This window comes from Capsicum annuum, chromosome 8 (assembly GCF_002878395.1).
Source record: "Capsicum annuum cultivar UCD-10X-F1 chromosome 8, UCD10Xv1.1, whole genome shotgun sequence".
In the NCBI taxonomy this organism is placed as follows: Eukaryota; Viridiplantae; Streptophyta; class Magnoliopsida; order Solanales; family Solanaceae; genus Capsicum; species Capsicum annuum.
The window spans coordinates 827,782-850,939 of record NC_061118.1 but is presented as its reverse complement, the minus strand read 5'-3'; the positions used below and the strand labels follow the sequence as shown (position 1 = coordinate 850,939).

The 23,158-nt window shown below is 37.0% G+C and overlaps 1 protein-coding gene across 5 annotated transcripts; it reads left to right on the top strand.

Annotated features, from left to right (window-relative positions):
• Positions 1-1,574: 1,574 nt before the first annotated feature.
• LOC107838741 (histone acetyltransferase HAC1) lies at positions 1,575-22,629 on the top strand. 5 transcript variants are annotated; one of them, XM_047394262.1, is made up of 18 exons: positions 1,575-1,870; positions 5,325-5,664; positions 7,079-7,187; positions 7,507-7,777; positions 7,867-8,388; positions 8,483-9,028; positions 9,188-10,311; positions 11,479-11,775; positions 11,944-12,222; positions 12,981-13,109; positions 14,314-14,514; positions 14,610-14,752; positions 14,942-15,254; positions 15,732-15,871; positions 19,720-19,798; positions 19,878-20,267; positions 21,218-21,435; positions 21,951-22,629. In XM_047394262.1, exons 2-18 carry the CDS (start codon positions 5,474-5,476, stop codon positions 22,063-22,065), a joined length of 5,067 nt encoding a protein of 1,688 aa, XP_047250218.1. In that variant the 5' UTR covers positions 1,575-1,870; positions 5,325-5,473; the 3' UTR covers positions 22,066-22,629. The 5 variants fall into 5 exon arrangements, with proteins under 5 accessions (XP_047250218.1, XP_047250216.1, XP_047250217.1 ...); XM_047394260.1 differs by having other exon boundaries at positions 9,182-10,311; XM_047394261.1 differs by having other exon boundaries at positions 1,604-1,870; positions 5,307-5,664; positions 9,182-10,311.
• Positions 22,630-23,158: the final 529 nt, after the last annotated feature.

Sequence of the window (23,158 nt, the reverse complement as noted above, 5' to 3'; positions counted from 1 at the left end):
GTGTATATTATTGTATTGTATATGAGTGTATAAACACATTTTTTAATTTTTGTATACTATTATATACTGGCTTATGATTTTTCATATCAAGTTCTTAAGAATTAGTGTAAAAAAATTAAAAAAATTATTTATTGTTGTTACCTAAAGTTTAATTTTGTATACTGAATTTATAAACATGCATAAAAATAGTAGGCTATGCGACTAAAAACTTAAAAAATTTGATACCTAAATATTTTGGAGTGTCGACAGGTAGATACCACTAAATTCCCATCAAATATAAAATAAGTTAACTAGACCGATCAAATCGGTCTTACCTTGTTCAACGATAACTAAATGAGACCTGCAGGCGCCCAGTCCAATAGAACCGACCCTACACGAGCATAAATATACCCAAACTACTCAACCCGGTTAGAGCTGGTCCTCCAACTCAAACCTTAGACCAACCAAGTTGATACATTTTTGAAACGATTGAAAAGAATAATGTATGCATTAGTTTTGCGTATTATTAGTACCTTGTTTGATACATTATCTAAGCTGATGTATAACTAATGTTTGCTTCAGTTATATATTTTATTGTGTATTGAGATGTGCACTATTAATACCTCAAATTCAACGGTACTAGTAATGCAATGAATTCTAATGCACGTATTAGCATGATTATAGACACAAGTATCTCTCAATTTTTTTTCCACATCTTTTCCACCACGTTTATGAAGGGTATTGTTGTAATTTTATTTTTAAAGAAAATCCTTGAATTGAACTCGATGAATTGCATTTTGCCGTGCGAAAAGAAGACTCGACTCCAAGTTGTTCAAGAATTAGTGATCCTTTTTAGAAATCAAATGGATTCAATCTTATACATGCGCGAAAAAAGTAATCATCGATGGCTATCGATCACGGTATCTAAATTTTCTTTGCTAAAAATTTGAAAAAAGTGATGTTAGTCAAGTTAGTCTTTTGCTTCTGATATATACATCTTTCTGTAGTCCAAATTTTCCACGAATGATTAAAGACACAATTATCCATCAAAATTTTTTCTACATCTTTTTCTACTATGTATATTGAGGATATTTTTGTATTTTTTATAAATTATATAATTCATGTTATTTTCAATACACCAAACCAAATGCGGCATAAGAATAATGCAAGTATAACTAATACAAACACAACTAAAACAAGTATTACTAATATACTATATAACAACAACAACATATTCAGTGTATTCCCCATAAAGTGGGGTCTGGAGAGGGTAAAGCGTATGCAACCCATACCGCTACCTCAAATGAAGTAGAGAAGTTGTTTTCGATAGACCCTCGACTCAAGACATTATTAATATACCATACAATAATAATATACCCAGTGTATTCCCACAAAATAGGATTCAAGGAGGTAAAGTGTACGCTGTTCATACCACCACCACCTCCGATGAAGTGGAGAGGTCGTTTTCAATAGGCCCCCGACGTAAGACATTACTAATCTACCACATTTTGCATCATTCTTATACATTCTGTCAAAAGACCCTACTATGTGTTACGCTTATTCTATGTGTTACGCTCATAAATAAATATCATCTAACACGAAGTAATTATGTAAAAAAAAAAAAAAAACCGAAAAAAAAAAACACGAGTGAAATTACTCTTGTACCCTTTCTATAAACTCTCAATCCGTACCCAAAGCTTTCCAAATTCCAATTCCACCCTTTGACTCTATCGTCTCCCCATTTCTCAAAAGTCTCCTTTCCAAATCTGCCAATCATCGGAACTCCGGCCAGTCTACCTTCGTCGCCGCCGTCATCACCGCCGTCATCGCCGACGCATCGTTGATCTCCGGAGCTCATCAATTTTGACTCATATTATTTAGCGATTTTTTGGTAATTTCTTTTGTGAATTTTGAAAATTTAATTACTTTAATTGTGTTAATGTAATTGAAAATTGGAGTAATTTTTGTTTTTGTGTTTGGATTTATGTTCATATTGGAGGTTGAGCTGAAAAAATTGGATTTATATGTTAGAATATGAGCTGAAAAAATTGGGGCTTTTCGTGTATTTACTGAGGAAGTTGCTCTATTTTTGTTAAAAACTGGTTAATATAAAGTAATTAAATGGTTTAATGTGCACTTAGTTGGTGGTGCTAGTTGAATTTTTTGTAATTTTTTTGTGAATTTTGAAGATTTAATTACTTAATTGTGTTAATGTAATAATGAGAGTAATTTTGGTTTTTGTGTTTGGATTTATGCTCATATTGGAGTGAGTTTGTTTATGTGTTAGAATATGAGCTGAAAAAATTGGGGCTTGGTGTATACTGAGAAAGTTGCTTTCTTTGTGTTAAAAATAGCTAATTAATATAAAGTAATTAAATGGTTTAATGGGTACTTAGTTGGTGGAGCTAGCTTAAATCGAGCTGAGGGGTAAAACCTGCATACACTTTACCTCCATGAGGTGATTTGAGCTGGAAAAAATTGGGTCTTTTGGTGTATTTACTGAGGAAGTTGCTCTCTTTGTGTTAAAAACTGGTTAATATAAAGTAACTAAATAGTTTATTGTGTCTTTAGTTGGTGGAGCTAGCTGAAATTACCTCCATGAGGTGATTTGAGCTGAAAAATTGGGGCTTTTGGTGTATTTACTGAGGAAGTTGCTCTCTTTGTGTTGAAAACTGGTTAATATAAAGTAATTAAATAGTTTAATGTGTCCTTAGTTGGTGGAGCTAGCTGAAATCGAGTTGAGGGGTAAGACCTGCGTACACTTTACCTCCACGAGGTAGAGAGAGATAAGGTGTGTGTATACTCTATCCTTTGCGGACTCCACTTGTGGGATTACATTGGGTTTATTGTTGGTGTTGTTTTTGTGATTTTTGAAAATTTAATACTTTGATGGTGTTAGTGTGATTAAAAATGCTAATAATTTTTGTTTTTGTGTTTGGATTTATGCTCATATTGGAGTTTGGTTGTTTCTTTGTTTGAATAAGAGCTGATTTGAGCTGGAAAAATTGGGGCTTTTGGTGTATTTACTGAGAAAGTTGCTCCTTTAGTTGGTGGAGCTAGCTGTAATCAAGCTGAGGGTCTTTTGGAAATAGTCTGTTTAGCTCCACGAGGTAGGGGTAAGGCATGTGTAGACTTTACTTTCTTGTTAGTTGGTTGAGCTTGCTGTAATTTAGCTGAAGGTCCTTCGGAAATAGTCTGTTTACCTCCATGAGGTGATTTGAGCTGGAAAAAATTGGGGCTTTTGGTGTAGTTACTGAGAAAGTGGTTCTTTTTGTGTTAAAAGTTGGATAATATGTATGTATAAAGTGATTTAATGTGTCTTTAGTTGGTGGAGCTAGCTGAAATCGAGCTGAGATTCTTTTGGAAATAGTCTGTTTAGCTCCCGAGGCAGAGGTAAGGCCTGCGTAGTCTTTACTTTCTCGTTAGTTGGTGGAGCTAGCTGTAATTCAGCTGAGGGTCCGTTGGAAATAGTCTGTTTACCTCCATGAGGTGATTTGAGCTGGAAAAAATTTGGGATTTTGGTGTATTTACTGGGAAAGTGGTTCTTTTTGTCTTAAAAATTGGTTAATATATAAAAATAGAATGGTTTAATGTGAATTTAGTTGGTGGAGCTAGCTGAAATCGAGCTGAGTGTCTTTTGGAAATAGTCTGTTTAGCTGCACGAGGTAGGGGTAAGGCCTGCATAGAATTTATTCTCTTGTTTGTTGGTGGAGCTAGCGGTAATTGAGCTGAGGGTCCTTCGGAAATAGTTTATTTACCTCCATGAGGTGATTTGAGCTGGATTAAATTGGGGCTTTTGGTGTTGTTACTGAGAAAGTGGTTCTTTTTGTGTTAAAAGTTGGTTAATATGTAAAGATAAGGTGGTTTAATATGTGTTTAGTTGATGGAGCTAGCTGAAATCGAGCTGAGAGTCCTTTGGAAGTAGTTTGTTTGGCTCCACGAGGTAGGGGTAAGGTCTACGTAGACTTTTTTCTTTTGTTAGTTGGTGGATAGTTGAGTTGAGGGTCCTTCGGAAATAGTCTGTTTACCTCGATGAGGTGATTTGAGCTGGAAAAAATTGGGCTTTTGGTGTATTTACTGAGAAAGTGGTTCCTTTTGTCTAAAAAATTGATTAACATATAAAATAGAATGGTTTAATGTGTATCTAGTTGGTGGAGCCAGCTGAAATCGAGCTGAGAGTCTTTTGGAAATAGTCTGTTTAGCTCCACGAGGTAGGGGTAAGGCCTGCTTAGACTTTACTCTCTTGTTTGTTGGTGGAGCTAGCTATAATTGAGCTGAGGGTCCTTCGCAAATAGTCTCTACCTTCACGTGGTAGAGATAAGGTGTGTCTAGTGTCTACACTTTATTCTCTCAAGACGCTACTTGTGGGATTACATTGCGTATGTTGTTGTTGTTGTTAGTTGATGGAGCTAGCTCCTTGTTTTTTTTTTTGGGTGGGGGTGGGGGTGGGGGTGGGGTGTCTAGCTGAAGTTAAACCGGAGAATTAGGAACTATGTCAAGCAGTCGAGTAGATTACGGGGATTGTAATATTAGCTTCAGGAATTGATGAGTGTATTTTGTTGATCAATGAGCCTGAAAATACAGTGTAATCAGAAAAGAATAAAAGGGCAGCCCGGTGCACTAAAGCTCCCGCTATGCGCAGGGTTTGGGGAATGCCCCACCACAAGGGTGTATTGTAAGCGGCCTTACCTTGCATTTCTGCCAGAGGCTGTTTCCAAGGCTTGAACCCGTGACTTCCTGGTCACGTGGCAACAACTTTACCAAGGCTCCCCTTCAATCAGAAAAGAATGTAATTTGTTAATTTCTTCCCCTTAAAATTCAGTGTGTTCTCATAATTATTCATTGGTAATCATATTCTTTTTGGAGTCTGGCTGAGGTCAAGCTGGAAATGTTAGATGCTCAGTCAAGTAGATTCCGGGGATTGTAATATTAGCTTCATGAATAGATGAGTGTATTTTGTCGATCCATGAGTCTGAAAATGCAAGTGTAATCAGAAAAGAATGTACTTGCTCTTATGACCTATATATTTCTTTTCTGGATTGAATTGAGGAGCAAAAACCACTCAGTTTTTTAATGTAGAGTCGAGGATCCAACATTTGTCGCGAGCGTCATTCTTTTCCTGTATCATATTAGTTCAATGGTCTTTTCTTCCTAAGGAATTTTCATATTGATTGTGTTTAATTAGCAAGCTCCTTTCCGATAGTGAGCACTACTGTTATAGTTTCAATTTATACCAGTGTATTATGGTAATCTGATTGTCTTGTTACCTCATGTACTTTATATGCAATAACCAATCAGGTAAACCACACTTTTAACTTATTTTACAGGTATTGTTTTGATTGCAGTATTGGAGATACCATTAACTTATTTCGCGGTAAAAAGGTTGGATGAATATCCCTCCCAACTTGCAAAGTGTGGGATTCTCATCTATTTGATGGAATGCTTATAGTTTGTGCTATGAAGTGCATGTTTTTTGGAAGGATACGAGATAAAAATGAATTTGCAGCATATGTCAGGGCAGATGTCAGGGCAGGTTCCAAATCAAAGTGGCACTTCTCTGCCTGGGCTACCCCAGCAGAGTGGAAATCCTTTCTCTATGCAGATGCAAAATCCGGTTGTCCATAGTAATATGCCAAATATGGAGCCTGATTTCTCGAGAGCTCGACTTTTTATATCACATAAGATGTAAGAAAGTATGTTCTTTGCATCCATTAAAATGTCTGCTTTCTTGGTTCCAGCATTCTGTTGCTTTTGGCAGGGAGGGGTGTGGGAGTTGGATGGTGTAGATAAACTAAAATAACAAACCATCAATGAATAACTTATTTAACTCTGTGAAGACTAATGTATCAAAGTTGAGGAGCCATATCTTATAATTAGCTTTCCTTCACCGCTGTAACAAAATATTGTTTTACTGTAGAATATGTCAGGAGATCATTTGAGAATGACACATGTCCTATAAACTGTGTTGTATCTGCATTATAGGCATTTTTTTTCTCAACACCGTTTCTAGTCCTTGTTCATTTGCCTGCCTAGTCTTTTCCATGTATCGCCTCTCAGTGGTGACAAATCATGTTGATTCTTCGGCATTTAACATTTAGTCAGGCAATGGTGCTTAGAGAACCTTTTTTTTTTATAGGTGATACTTAGAGAACTTTCTAGATTTAGAAAACTCTTTTAAGACTATATTTATTACTTGAATGAAATATGACCGAGTTGAGCGGAAGACAGAGGAGGCATCATTGATTGTTTGACTGATATGATACTTACTCATTTACTTGGCTCCGCCTGGGACTCTCTTTTGACTTACATTTTGTGAGGTGCCTCAATGCAATCTGTTCTCTCAGGTTAGTGTAAAATTTTATTATAAGTTGATTGTTGGTTTGAGATCCTTTTAGGGTGAATCTTTAACTTTGGAATGGTAGAGTATGGTGTTTCCTATTTAAATACCACAATGAAAGAAGTATGAAGGAGAGTTTTTTGAGGCACTTTTTATGAACTACTTAGTTTGCAGAGGGTGCTATCTTGAACAACTTAGGTTGCAGATGGTGCTATCTGCTTTTCTGCTTGCATGGGGTATACTGCCGATTCATGGATTTGGGAGGTTCTAGTCCTTTTAGAATACATTTGAATTGGCATTTACTGTACTGATGGTATGGTCTGCCCTTTTTGGGAATATTTATTTTATTCAATTCTTGGGCTATCATTGATCAGTTTATTTTTCCATTTTCCCAATTATTGGCTGATAATATGGAGGAGTATAAAATTTGGTAGTCAGGTATTTTCTGTAAGTCAAAGTAAAGAGCTTTTATTTTCTTACATTATTCGGGTACTTTTAATGACTCCATGATTAATTTTAGTGGCTGGATATTTTCTGTGTGCCTAGTAAAGAGTTTTATTTTCTGCCTAAATGTTCACTAATTTCATGTTTTCTCAGCTAAGCTTATCCCAACATATGCTTCTCTATGTTGGTCATAATCTTTCTTCTAAATCCACTTGGGAATTTTTTAACCACTATATATGAAATTGACTCTACTGCAATTGTGATAAGTTTTATTATGGTGAGAACTGATGAGAGTTTTGAAACATTGCTGTTTTTCAGCTATGACTATCTCATGACGCGGCAGCAAGCCCATGAGAAACCTCCAAAGAAGGTTATGGATATAGTTAAACGCTTGGAGGAGGGCTTGTTTAAAAGTGCCTCAACAAAGGTGTGCTATTTCAGTTCTGTTCTTTATTTAGTTGAACGTGTTTCTGCTATGATGAAAAGATGACGATAACGATAACAGCTCCTTAGTCCAAACAAGTTGGGGTCGGCTATATGAAGCCTACTGACCATGTTCTCCATTTAAAGTCATCTTAGGACAACATTATACAAAATAAAAATCAAAGTGGAAGTACTTGAAGTTCTCTATATTTCCTATTAGCATAAGTATCTCTAATTAAGCTAAAAGACTCCTACAAAATATTATTATGAAAACACATTATATTTATTTTGCTTGTTGACATAGCACTTTATCTTGCTGTTAGGAGGAGTATATGAATCTAACAACTTTGGAGAACCGGTTACATGGTCTGATTAAAGGCCTTCGGATGAACAATCAGAACCAGCGATTCTCTCGTGTTAATTCTTCTGGCGCCATTGGTACAATGATACCAACTCCAGGCATGGCACAAAGTGCGAATGCTGCCCTGATTGGAACATCATCTGTTGACAGTCCCATGGCTGCTGGCAGTACCATTGCATCCTCTACTGTCAATGCTGGAAGCTTCTTGCCAATGGCTAATGTGTCTTCCACTGGTACATTTGATTTTCTTTTAGTTCTGCTGATGGTATATTATTTTCTAGGTTATTTAAGGAATTATTTCACTTTGTACTTATCCTTGCAGGATGTTTGACAAATGGATATCAACAGCCAACTTCCAATTTCTTGGTCAGTTCAGGTGGGAATAATTTGGTACCATCAATGACTGGGCAAAGAATGACAAGCCAAATGATCCCCACTCCTGGATTTAATGCCAGTGGTGGTGCCAATTTGACTAGCAACACTAGTGCACAGTCTTCCATGAGCTTGGACTCGCCCAGTAGTATTGCTGCATTTTCTAGTGTTGATTCCACAATTGTTCCACAGCCTCTTCAACAAAAGCAGCATGTTGCTGCTCAAAACAGCCGTATACTGCATACAGTTGGCAGCCATGTGGGTGGTGGAATCAGGTCAGGATTTCAGAATAAATCCTATGGACAATCAACTGGACCTCTGAATGGCGGGGGACTTGGAATGATGGGAAACAATTTGCACTTGGTGAATGGTTCAGCAGCACCTGAGGGCTATATATCAGCAACCACATATGGGAACTCTCCGAAGTCACTGCCGCAGCATTTTGATCAACAACATCAACCATTAATGCAAGGTGCCCCACTCTCAACAAATACTGATAAAAATAATTCCTGCAGTCTGAATGTTTCAAGCTTCAAATAATATATGAGAATTTTTTTTCGTTACAGGCGATAGATATGGTATCAGTCATGCAGATACTTCAGGGTCTGGAAACTTGTGTCTTCCTGTTTCTTCTGTGGGAATGGTCATGAATAATCAAAAACCTGGTGCTGTAGCCTTACAGTCCATGTCCAATACAAACTCTCCTTTGATTACCAATCAGTCAAACTTGACTGCCTCTGGGCAGATGCCAAATATAAAGGTTCAACCAGTTGACCAGTCAGGGAAGATGAACTTCCAGTCCCAGCACTCACTGGGAGATAACCATTTGTCTTCCTATCAGAATCAACATTGTCAACAGCCGTCTCAGCAGTTCCAGGAGCAACATCAACTTGTTCAACCTCAATTCCAACAGAATCTGCAAAATCAGCAGCACCAAATTTTGTCAAGGAGCAATGCTTTTGCTCAAGCTCAGTTACCTTCTGATCTTGGTATTCAGGTAAAGTCTGAGCCTGGAAATCATGAAGCGCAACACTCTAGGGTCAGTGCTGAGCAATTTCAGTTCTCCAGCATAAATCAGTTTCAGTCAAATTCTGTTGAAGACCATTCTAAAGGTATTCAGTTGCTTTCTTCTCCATCTAGTCAGCAGGATGTCCATTTGTCAGTGTCTCAGCCTTCAGAAAAAATGCATTAATTGTTGAATTCACAACAGTTTGTTACTGATTCTAAGAGTTGTTTCAGCTTTTTCTCTAATGGGGTTCATTCAGATGCAGTGTTTCAGGGTCAATGGTATTCCAAGCCGCAAGATGGGAGTCCAATACCAGGTGGCTTCTCTGATAAGCAAAACGCACAAGAGGAGTTGTGTCAGAGAACTTCCAGGAAAGAGGAAGCTTACTCAAATAATTTATCCACGGATAGATCACTGGTTGGTCAACCTTTTGGTAATAGCGCAGTTGCCACCAATAACTCAAGCAGCTCCATGTGCAGATTTAATAACCTTCCACGTGAACGACAGTATTTCAATCAGCAGAAGTGGCTCTTGTTTTTGACTCATGCACGTGGGTGTTCTGCTCCTGAAGGACAATGTGCAGAGCAGAATTGCATAAAAGCTCAACAACTTGTGAAGCATATGGAACGATGCAGCACTTTTGAGTGTCAATATCCTCGTTGCCCTGCAACAAGGGTCTTAATTAATCACTATAGACGATGCAGAGATCTAAACTGTCCTGTTTGCATCCCTGTCAGGAAATTTGTACGGGCACAACAGAAAGTTGCTCGTCTTAGCTGTAATTCTGATATGCCAAATTCTGCTAATGGTACTTGTAGATCCTATGGTGCTGGTGAAATTGCTTCCAGGTTGACTGCCAACCAGAGTTCGGTACCAGTTCAAACAGAAGTTTTACAGCCTTCTCTTAAGCGCACGAAGATTGAGCAGCCTTCTCAACCTCTTATCTTGGAAACTGAAAATTGTTTTATGCCAGTTACCGCCAGCGAGTCTCATGTTGCCCAAAATGCCCAGCTCGTTGAACAGCATAGCAATGCTGTGGCAATGAAATCTGAGGTTTCTGACGCAATGATGGAAATTCATGCCAAGGCTGCGCAAGTCAGCCCCGGGAGTATTGACATACGAAATGACAATTTGGATGGTACCTGTGATCGAAAGCCTGATGGTGATTCTGTTGTATCAAGTAATGCAGCTTGCCTTGTGAAACAGGAAAATGTTAAGACTGAAAAGGACATTGATCAGCCTACACAGGAAAATGCATCAGCACCCTCTGAAAGCACCAGTGGATCCAAGTCTGGGAAGCCTACAATAAAGGGTGTATCAATGACGGAATTATTCACCCCAGAGCAAGTCCGAGAACACATTATTGGTCTGAGGCGCTGGGTTGGCCAGGTCCGTCTTACTTCCTATTGTTAGTTGTCTGACATACACATTTACTGCCAATTTTTTCATGTGTTTTAAAATGAGTTGGTGATTGATGTTTTTTTCAATCTTTTCATAATAACATCTTTTTAATCATGACTAATTTAGTCTCTGTGCCTCCCACGTGTAGCCGAGCGATTATTGTGAAATTTATGTTTAAATCTAACTATATTTTAATATATCCATAACTTTAAAATATTTATTTAACTTATAAAAAAAATTCAAAACTTACAAAAAGTGTGTTCTTTCAAGTTCCACGTGATGTTTCTCTTTCAATTAATTTTTGTTTTTCACTAAAATTATTAAATCATAACAAATTAGATTTGTTATACTTCTATATATAGAATGAAGACTCATAAACCTTATGGATTTCTGGGTGCACGAAATTTAGTTTCTTACTCAGATTTTTTTTTAGTGTCACCCCCTAAATGCATACATGTTTTGAGAACGTGTAACGATTCTAAACCTGGCTAAGTTTATGCCTTCATGTTTCATTCTTGATCCAAGCTTTGCTTTTACCTAGTTATTATATTGAGATGAAGTGACTTAAATATATTTTCTGTTCTTTTTGTTAAGTCATAAAATATTTTCCTAAATATATCGCCTGTTAGCTGAATCTTTTATCAAAAAGATACATCCTCAAATTAGTAGTGTTTCTTTTTTAGGGAAATTGATACATCCCTAGAGTAGTAGTATCATTAGTTTTGATATACAGGCTAAGACACAATGATTATCTAATATATGTAATTTGCAATCTAGTATTTTTTTTTTTTTTGAAACTGGTAACTTTTAATTTGCAATCTAGTATGTGTATCTTATTAGTGAATTATTATCCTTCAGGAAGTAAGTTTTTGACCTAAGGACTATAGGGTGTATCCATTTTTCGTTGATGAGAAATGTAACACTTTACTATATTAAAAAGACATTTACTAGTTCTTCATCCTCTTAGAAACTTCAAAAGACAATCAAACCTCACTTTTAGTTCGACTTATATCAGGACGTGGTAGGATGTAGGAAAATTGTTGCATTATGAGTATCTGTGTCATATCTTCTACCAATATTTATTGTTTAATTTTTTGATTCCATTTACGGTATCATTTCAAGGAATAAAATTTTGATTTCTTTTTTACTTGACAGAGCAAAGCAAAAGCAGAAAAAAATCAAGCAATGGAACATTCCATGAGTGAAAATTCATGTCAATTATGTGCAGTTGAGAAGCTAAATTTTGAACCTCCGCCTATATATTGTACTCCTTGTGGTGCTCGTATTAAACGAAACGCAATGTATTATACCATTGGAACTGGTGATACTAGACACTACTTCTGCATTTCATGCTATAATGAGGCTCGTGGAGACACCATTAATGTTGATGGGACCACTATACCAAAGGCGAGGATGGAGAAAAAGAAAAATGATGAGGAAACTGAAGAATGGGTATTTGTCTCTCTTGTTGGAACTTTTGGAAGATCTCATTATTGAAGAAATTAATTGAAAAAAATCTGCTCTACACTTTTTTTCAGCTGCTCACAGTGTTCTCTTGTTATTCTGAATTTTGAATAATTTTATTGTTTTTGTTAAAATAAAAGTTTGTGTTTTGTGCAGTGGGTTCAATGTGATAAATGTGAAGCTTGGCAACATCAGATTTGTGCGTTGTTCAATGGTAGGAGGAATGATGGTGGGCAAGCTGAGTATACCTGTCCCAACTGCTATATTGTAGAGGTTGAAAGAGGTGAGCGTAAGCCCTTACCACAGAGTGCTGTTCTTGGAGCAAAAGATCTGCCTCGGACAGATCTCAGTGATCATATTGAGGCACGATTGGAAAAATATTTGAAGGAGGACAGAATAAAAAGAGCAGAGCGTGAAGGGAAAAGTTATGATGAGGTAAGTTAGTTGCTTTGCGTTTTAAACACTACAGCCAACATGCTAAAGTTTCATTGTTTAAGATGAGAGAATTATATAGTGAGACTGGTTGCCACCAATTCCATTGCCATGTATGGGCATATAGATTTGATTGATAGTCATCATGAAGGGTGTTCAATCCCCAATATAGTAGTCCAAAACAGCTCTGAGGACAGAAGTCATGCTATAGCAAATATTGGTGTTCTAAGCATCATAAAACTCACACTGGTCTTTATGGTGAATGCTCCATTCACTACTTTGACCAGAATAGTTGTTTATGCTCAAGTCCATATAAGGGAACAGCTTCAGCCTTCTAACAAAGAGTGACATATAAGTACTACGTCTTGTCTTCCTTTTTCAGAAAACAACTACACCAACATACCCAGTAGGCCAGTATATTCCCGCAAAGTGTGGTCTGGGGAGGGTAGGTGTACACAGACCGTACCACTACCTTAGAGGTGAGATAGAGAGCCTGTTTCCGATTGATTTAGATAACCTCATATGCGGCATTCATCTTACAGAAATTTTAAGTACTGAGACAAATATTAGCTTTCATTCATATCCCCAATAGGGAGATACATTAGCTTGTGGATAGGACCGTCTTAATTGCTTAAAATTTTTCATAATAAAATATAGAAATTTGTTTCCTCTTGGAAAAGTGTTTTTTTTTTTAGTTCTGTTTATTGATACACTCTCAGCAATTGTTTAGCTAACCTTTTGCATATTTTTTTTATTTCCAGGTTCCTGGTGCTGAAGGGCTTGTTGTAAGAGTTGTGTCATCAGTAGATAAAAAGTTAGAAGTGAAATCGAGGTTTCTCGAGGTCTTTCAAGAAGAGAACTATCCAGTGGAGTTTCCATATAAATCAAAGGTACACTTTGACCCTTCTTTTGATTACTACAAAGGAGAGTTGTTTGGTTCTGAAAAGGAACATATTCACAGAATTAAACAAAAATAAAAAGGTTGGGATGTGTTTGTTATTTAAAAAAAAAAACAAAGCAAGCTAAACTTGTCTCTACAAGAGCAGCTTTCTTTTACATAATACTTGGAGCCCCTTTTCTCATGAGTTATTTTTTTCCAATTTCAATTTCAATTTCAATTTCTCATCATTTGACTATGTTGTGATATTTTAGAATTAATTTAATCTTATTTTATTTTCTTCAAAATGTAATCATTATTCACTATTTTAAAATAATATATTTTCTTATATTTATATATATATATATAGTAATAGTAACTGCCTTTGTACTCACTGAATGCATGTTTTCAAGGATAATAGTATAACATTCAGATACAATAAGGGGTTTAGTTGAAAGTTTATATAATAATTGATTATGCTCGTACTTTAATGAGTTTAGAAAACATCTCACCGTGACACAATTGTTTCCCAATAACAGTCACCGGAACACATTTTTTCTGCATTAAATGTTTTTAAGAAACTTCTGTTAACAATTTTCTTAGAAAAGCTACCAATCGTCACGTAATTGTTGTTGATATTTTGGGTGCAATGATTATTCATTCGTTTAAAGTAGATCGAACAGATTATTGGTTGTGAGACATTGTTTATGATAAATCATTGGTATGAGAGACATCTCTGAAACATGCGTCTCATATGTGTTCCTGGTGTGCAATTTGATGAGAGCCTTATATAGGGGATATAATTGTTCTGGTTCACTCCACATTCATTCATTTTACCCTGGCATGCATTTTGCCTCAATACCTTGAACTTTGTATTAGTTCCAGCTCTGTCGCGAAGAGATTATTTAGGGGAAGCCTATACATGAGTGACCTAAGTCAGTAGTTGGATTGGGAGGTTAATTTTTGTATGGTTGTCTTTGGAATAAAATGGTGGACTAATTCTATTCATTATTCTTTGAGAAACGTAATAAATCAATTGATCAACTAGTTGAGGCTGGCTAGATAAATTTCTATGTAACTGTTACACTCTATTATATCGCCTTAGGATGCTAGTTCAAGCATTTAGTATAAGATCTCTGCCTCTCATTTCTAAGCTCACTTCTCTTGCAATTAGGTGATCAGAGTTTGAATGGTGACTAATAAGTTGCATCCTTCAGGTGTTATTGTTATTTCAGAAAATTGAGGGTGTAGAAGTGTGCCTCTTTGGCATGTACGTTCAGGAATTCGGATCTGAATGCGCACAACCAAATCACCGCCGTGTTTATCTCTCGTATCTAGATTCTGTTAAATATTTCAGGCCAGAGATCAGAGCACATTCTGGCGAGGCTCTTCGCACATTTGTGTACCATGAAATTTTGGTGATCTTCTGCTGCCATCATTTTTTTTTGTTGATTTTTTAATCTGTATTACTGATTCTTAATAGTGTTCTTGTTATATTTTGATCATATTCCAGATTGGATATTTAGAATATTGCAAAAAGCGTGGTTTCACAAGTTGCTATATATGGGCTTGTCCTCCACTGAAGGGTGAAGATTATATATTATATTGTCACCCAGAAATCCAGAAAACCCCAAAATCTGACAAGCTAAGAGAGTGGTGAGCTTAATAATTTTTGATGTGTTATTAATTTTTTTTTTAACGTGTCCTACAGTCTCAAATCCTTGGGTATCTGTTTCTTCAATCTCAAATCCTTTGGCATCTGTTATGATGAACTTCTAATATGGTGAGTTAATGTTGTTCTTTTTGGGTTTATGTTCCTGACTACGTTCACTTTCTTTTATTCAGGTATTTATCAATGTTAAGAAAAGCTTTGAAGGAAAAGATTGTTGTGGATCTCACAAATTTATTTGACCATTTCTTCGTCTCCGAGGGTGAATGTAAGGCTAAAGTCACTGCTGCTCGCCTGCCATATTTTGATGGGGACTATTGGCCTGGTGCAGCAGAGGATATGATTTTCCAACTTCAACAAGAAGAAGATGGGAGGAAGCATCATAAGAAGGGAGCTATGAAGAAGACTATATCAAAAAGAGCTCTTAAAGCATCTGGTCAATCTGATCTTTCTGGAAATGCAACTAAGGATATTCTTCTAATGCACAAAGTAAATTTATCCTCTAGACTTCTTTATTATTCTGATTTTTCTGGAAATGCATCTATGTATCTACTTCTAATGCACAAAGTAAATTTATCCTCTAGACATCTTTATTATTCTGATCTTTCTGGAAATAAATCTATAGATCTTCCTAGTGCACAAAGTAATTTTAGGCTTTAAACATTTTATTTACTCCTAATCGTCTTTTTACTTCCTGTATGTATGATTGTCGAGTGATTTGCTGTAAGTATATGTTGTGTATTCATCAAAAGATGTTTCACGGTTTGTGGCTTGCAGCTTTTGATCGGTTTAAACTATTTAATATTTTTCCTCTGTAGATACTCCTCTCGAGTATATTGCTACTCAATTATCAAGCACCGACTATTTGTAAAATTATTTAGTTCCCTATGTATAAAGCTGATGTACTGTCAGTCTCCTTTTATGTATACATTCTTTTTTGTCCTCACAATTTTTTACTTGTCGCAGCTTGGTGAAACTATTTCTCCAATGAAGGAAGATTTTATTATGGTCCATTTGCAGCATGCGTGTACTCATTGCTGTATTCTAATGGTATCCGGAAATCGTTGGGTATGCAAACAATGCAAGAACTTTCAGCTTTGCGACAAGTATGAGTCTTGCCTCTCTCATATCATTTATCAGAATATTATAACTTTTCTAATAGAGAGCCATGCTTATTACTACCTTGAAAGTGAATTAATGACACCTGATCTTCTTGTCATCCTAAAAGGGACAACAACAACAACAACAAACCCAGTGTATTCCCACTTAGTGGGGTCTGGGGGGGTAAGATGTACGCAGTCCATACCTCTACCTCTGATGAAGTAGAAAGGCTGTTTCCGAAAGACCCCCGGCTCAAGTCACGAGATATCACACAAACACATAGTACAGCATAGCAGCAGATGACATAACATAGATACGGCACCCATAGGGAATATAAAAAAGAGTAAAGCAGGAATGCAGGAATATAAAGCAGAGGAAAGCACACAGATTCGTAATAAACATGGAACACGGAACACGAAACACTGAATACAGAATCATAACAGGAATACACCCCCACCAATTAATTCCCTACACTAGCGACCCGAACTGGCCCTAATCCTCTGCCGTAATTCGCATCTTCCAAACCTTCCTATCTAGGGTCATGTCCTCGGTGAAATTCAAACTTTATGATTCCACAACATAAAGGAAACACGACCAGTAGGCTGAAGAAAAGAGAGCTGGTGGGGCATATTATTTTTTTTTATCCTCCTCCTCTTTCCGATGGACTCAAACGTGAGCTTTTAAATGGCTGGGATGGTCCTTGAGGAATCACAAAATTTCTGGTATACTATTAGACATACCCTTATCATCCTTTTGGCATTTAAAGAGCCTAGGAATATAAAAGGAAGTCCTATTAACGATGCTATCGTCTCAACAATAACATCAACAGTATCAACGAACAAGACGACATGTTATTCCAATCCTCCTTCTTATTCCGACAAATTCGTACGAAACAGTCGTTAAGAAGTCCTAGGACTTTCTAATACATTTTGGACCTTTCCTCATTGTCCTTTTGGCATTTGAGAAGCCAAAAAGACCTCAAGAGGTAGTCTAACCAATAAAACTACCAACTAAAATAGCAACAATGAATTACACCAAACGACATCAAGATAGGCAATGAAATGAAAATTAAAGCACGGACTTTTGGTGAGAAACCAACGACTCAAACATTAAACAATACACTAGATGAGGCAATAGAATGAAAGTTAATCAACAATGCTAAGAAATTATGATAGATTTTGAGGCTAAGACAATTATAACAGAAACCACAACAGCTAAGATAAAAAATTAACCTAACTCAATAATACAACCAACATACATTCATCTTTACTAGAAGAAACCTACGGCCTTTGAGGCCTCTACAACGAATAACCCAGCATACAAGATTTTTGAGATATCACTTATAACTACAGAATGACTAGATGAAGTAGAATACAATCAAAACTTAAATGGAAATGTAATGTTACCCGTTCGGGAGCAGAAAAATAGAACTTCGAGCTCCTTTGGACTTCACCACCACCAAAAAATTCAATGCCGCTATGAAAATCTTGACTAGCTGACTACCTTTCCTAAATTTTTTACCGAAGAAAATTTTCTTCTATTCTCACGACCAGCTTTTTCCCTTTTTTTCTCTCGTTTTTGCTATCAAAATAAAATTTCCCTCCTTTTTTTTTGCGGACCCCCCTGCTCAACTGTGAGCTCTTATGTAGAGAATAATTGAGGGTCCTCCTTCAGGAGTGTCTTTTTTCTTGTTTTACAAAGTCATTGTTTGTCTTCTGATTGATTAACCAAAATGACACTTAATTTACAAGTGACCACTAAGCTATATATTCATGAACCAAAATCGTCAAAACCTTTTGGTTCATATTTTTTCTTTGTAATGTTAAAAGTCACCCTGTGAGTGCTGAAGAAAGGTAACAAGTGTAGAACACACAGACAATGTTGAAAATGAGAAAGAAAAGTTAATGTAGAGGATGTCAAAAATCGATTAAACAAGCAGCATTGTCCATCCTTTCTTATTGCTCCAGAACAGAGCTGTCTGAGGTACCACATTTTTTGTTTCACTGGTTGTGAACTGAACATAAACGGTACTCTTATCAAAGCAGGACAGACCGTACTAGTCCACTCATTCTTTGATACATTAACTTGCTAAACTTCGCATTATAGTCTCCCATTTGTGCTTGCCGCATATTGCACAATCAGCTGATGCCCAATTTATTACGAATGAGGTGATTTTCCACACATTTATTGGAAACAGTAGCGACATTTAAACTCCAAACAGTTTTTCCCATGTCCGAATAAAGGAGGTAGGTTGACAACTAGCAGGGGAAGTCATTATGATGAACTACATATAAAAAAAAAGAAATGAAACTGTAAAAGGTTTTAGACTCGATTGTAATCAGAACTAGATATGGTCGCATCTTGCAGAAGTTGCGAGTTGCACATACAGGAAAAAATGAGGGAAGGTCATCTAAGATGTTTTTTCCATTTTGTACGATATTATGATGATTGAAGGTGTTAAGGAGATGAGGTTGATCTAAGATTCACATGGAAAATAGGAAGTAAAAGATTTATATAGACTGTATATGCTAAGTGACATTAATGTTTAGTCGTTCGTACACTTACTTTTGGTTTGGTATCTCTCAAGAGCAATGTTAGTTGGGTTAGAAGTGAATTGGGTGGTGTTTTATGTCACTTTACATGCTCCTGTGTTATACAAAGGCTGGAATAGAATATGGATATAGAGGATTCGTATGTTGTTTTGCAGAAAGAATAACAACCAAAAGTAGACTTGTCCTGAACAAGTACATCCGACCTTTTGTCTTGATTCATAGTCAAGAAAGACGGATTTAAAGGCACACAATTCTTGATCTTGACCCAACTAGTTTGACACTTGGATGGTGATAATGCTCTATGTATTAAGAAGAAGATATGAACTTTTAGCACCCAAGGGTGTGGTCTAGTGGTCAATGAAGTAGGTTGAGAACCTGAGGTCTCAGATTCAAATCCCAGCAAAGACAAAACACTAGGTGATTCTTCCATATGTCCTAGTCTTGGTGGGCAGAGTTACTTGATATCTAATATCACGTGGATTTAGTCAAGGTGCGTGAAAGCTGGGACGGACATCACTGTTATCAAAAAAATAAACGAAGAAGAAGAAGAAGAAGATATGAACTTTTAGAAATGGCTTATTTTAAACTTATAATGGGGTGTTGTAAAATATTGTTTTAGTGGGTCTATGAAATTAGATGAATCTTTCTTAGCAAGCCTCCTTGCTGGCTGAGCAAGAGAAGGGAGGTGTTTAGTAGCTCATTTAGGATTTAGTAGAATTATTTTAAATATTGGTTTTGGTGGATCTATGATTGAGATAATCTCCTTAGCAAGTGTTCATTCTGGGTGAGAAAAAGTAAGGGGGAGAGGGTGTTAGGAAGGAACATTAAATGAGCAAATTGTTTTTCCATTTTGGTTATAGGTGGTGAGGCTCATGCAGAAATTTAGATATTGGCAGGGTGAAATGTATGAACTGGGATAGAAGGTTGAGATTCCAGAATGTAGGTCTGCTCAAACAGAGCATATAAAAAACCCATAATCTTAACTTTTTCATCCAAGAGGTATCATGTGAAGAAGCTCGCTTTCCCTGCTGTTCCTATCCTTTCTTAGGCTGTAGCCCTTAATAAGTTATGTGGATTGTGTGGTCTTCCTAAGAATGAGAGACATATTTGATTAATAGGTTAGCTTTATTTCTTACTCTGCATGAAAGGGAAAACAGAAATGAAGAAAAAAATCTGCAATTGCAGTTCTTCTTGCTAGATTCTATATAAGTTGAAAGAGAACCCGCTTGAGGATAACAGCTCTTATTTTTCCAGCATGTTATTCTTTTCTTCGTAACGTTTAGCTGTACTTTATTCTTTAGGTGCTATGAGGTTGAGCAAAAACTCGAAGCCAGAGAAAGGCATCCTCTCTATCACAAGGACATTCATATGCTTTATCCCGTAAGTAGTTCTTTTATGTTTTTTTTTTATAAGTGATGCTATATTGTAGAATTTGATTATTGAGTAATAACTTTTGCAGATTGAAATTGATGTACCTGCTGATACCAAGGATACAGATGATATTCTTGAAAGTGAGTTTTTTGATACAAGGCAGGCATTCTTGAGTCTTTGTCAAGGAAACCATTACCAATATGATACCCTGCGGCGTGCTAAACATTCCTCAATGATGGTCCTTTACCACCTTCATAATCCCACTGCACCAGCATTTGTGACAACTTGCAATATTTGTCATCTTGACATAGAAACAGGTCAAGGTTGGCGGTGTGAAACTTGCCCTGATTATGATGTGTGTAATGCTTGCTATCAGAAGGATGGTGGAGTTGATCATCCTCACAAGTTAACTCATCACCCATCCATTGCTGAGCGTGATGCTCAGAATAAAGAAGCTAGGCAACAACGAGTTGAACAGGTGCGTACTCCTTGGCCATTAATTGGTTGTGGTTTTTTGCTGTTCTCTGTTGCTCAACTCCCAACCCCACCCCACTCCACCCCAGCCATCAGTTTGAAAATAAGAAAGAACACTCCCCAAAATGCTTTTCCGACTCACAATGGGCTTTATGAATTTTTGTTATGTGCTTCCGGTTAACGAACGCTCCTGTTGATTTCATGGATCTAGTGAACATGGTTTTCAAACTGTTTCTTGACAAGGTCTTGATAGTGTTCGTTGATGATGTTCTAGTCTATTCACCACCTTTGGGCTAAAGTTGTCTGTCAAGTTATCTTAATCCAAAAGACCTGTGAGTTGACATAACTTGCTGTGGTGAAGCAAAAGGTCCTCCTCCTGTCAGAATGTTATGATATCATTTGAGATGTTTAATCTCTTCCAAAATCATTACATGAAGACTGTTGATACTTTTCTAGAACATGTGATGATATTTTTTCCAACCTTTTGTAAGATATTGACCGAAGTGCTAAACATTCCTATAAGTTCGCTGAAGTTGCTAGGTAAAATGTCTCAGAAACAAAACCTTAAAAAGGTCACTTAACTGGTACTACTTAAAGGTACAGAAACTATAAAGGTCATTAGCTTATATGGACATGTGATCTGCTTATGTGAGCCTATTCTTTTTGCGCCACAACTACAAGCTCTTGGCATCTGAACTTCAGTTTAAAAACTATTATGAATTCTCCCTAGAGACTCTTGTCTTTGGCTCAGTTCAAAGGTGCCTAATTTTAAGTATCAACTTTTTCTATATCGACTCCCATTTCATCAGGATAGCACTGCACCACAGGGTTAGGCATTATCCTTGTTTATACCTGGTTTTGGCTGTGTTTGACAAACATTCTTATTACCATGCTAATCTCTTTGCGATGCTTGACATGTGAAGTCTGAAATGATCTTGCCGTTTGACTCTGCAGCTTAGGAAGATGCTTGACCTTTTGGTGCATGCATCTCAGTGTCGCTCTTCCCATTGTCAATATCCGAACTGTCGGAAAGTTAAGGGGCTTTTCCGTCATGGTATACAGTGTAAAGTACGTGCTTCAGGAGGGTGTGTTCTCTGTAAGAAAATGTGGTATCTACTTCAACTACATGCTCGTGCATGCAAAGTATCCGAGTGTCATGTGCCGCGATGCAGGTCAGTTGGCTTTTTAAAATTTCATTAGGGATTGGGGAAGGGGGGAGTGGGAATGGATTGGAAGTCACACTCACATGTTCATACCTATTGTCTGGGAGACTCCCACGACCCACTATTACCGTTGGCAATGAGCCTTGGTGATAGGTCAGTTGGCTATTACTTCGTAATCCACTTTTTTTGGTAAGGTGAATAATTTAGTAAAATGGAGAGAATGTCCCATATACAAGTGGGCAATCAAATTATCAAAAATAACAATTGATTATAGTTATAAACAAGTTATTAAATATTGGAATGAAATGTTTCCATATGGAGTCGAATGCAAAATGAGAATTCATTTAGCCGAATCAAACAAGGTTGAGGTTGACGATGGCAGTAGCAATAGTAGTAGTAAATAGTAATAGCAGTAAAGGTCATTACAGAACTGCAATGCCCCCCACCCCCCCCACCCCACCCCCACCCCCTCCGGTTCCGTTAATCTCAGTGTTGATATGCAAACCTTATATCCATTTATGCAGAGATTTGAAAGAACATCTTCGAAGGCTACAACAGCAGGCTGATTCTCGACGGCGAGCTGCTGTTATGGAGATGATGAGACAGCGCGCTGCAGAGGTTGCCCACAGTACTGGGTGACCATATTGTACAAGTTGTAATGGACATACTATGTGTTACCACTGTGCTTGGAGGTAGAACAAATGATCTCGTAGTGTACAGGAAACTGCTGACGAACATACACGCTTTATTCCTCGCTATTAGGCTACTCTAGAAGGAATTGCTGTTTCTGGTTAACCATCACTTCTTACACGTTGGTTCTTCCACTTAGCCATCTCTGAGTTACCTCCACCACGGACCCATTCTTTCACTTGGTCTTCTCTGTATTATCTCCATTGTGATGCTTATACTATCCGAGTTGTTCTCGTCAACAACGCACACATCTTCGGGAGTGTAAGGATGCCAAGCACCCCCCTTTGTAGCTCATAAGTGATTTTTTAATTTCATTCTGTTGTAATCCAGCAAAAGTAACTCTTATGAGGGCAAATCTGCCTGTTTTCCTCATTTATTGTATCACACATTAAACCTGGAGGACATTTTTTTTTTTCCTTTTTGTGTGAATAGGTATTTTGTTTCATTCCACTCCATGTTCTCAGATTGGAATTAATTATTTTCTTATTTAGAAATGCAAAGTACTTTTTTCAAGTAGTAAGTTACTATTGCTTTTTAAAGCTTTTGTGCTTGACAATTTTGTATTAGTGTCCTAGCATTTCTTCATCTTGGTGTGGTGAATGGTGATGATATGACTTGAGCTTCTAAGTCGTAAAGGGTCGGTACACTAGATAAGGTGAAAATATATCAAGATTAAACCTATGATAAATTTATACTTTGTTTGGTTGACGGTATAAGTTTAACTATCATTTATTCCAGGCTTAATGTTGGAATATCTCATCTTATTCACATAACAAATGATATGCTGCCTTTTTTTGGTTTTATCATGAAACATGTTGTTGGCCTTTTGTCAATTTGACTTAAAAGGGCAAAACTCTACACATACATTGGAAAACATTTGGTGGAATGTAGACTGCATATTGTTGAGCATTGTCACTTCCTACATCGTTTGAATCAACTTCTTGTCGGTGAGAATGCAAGGTAAGGCTGTGTACAATAAATCATTGTAGTTCGGTCCTTCTCTTGAACCACGCAGAGCGGGAGCTTTAGTGTACCGAGCTGC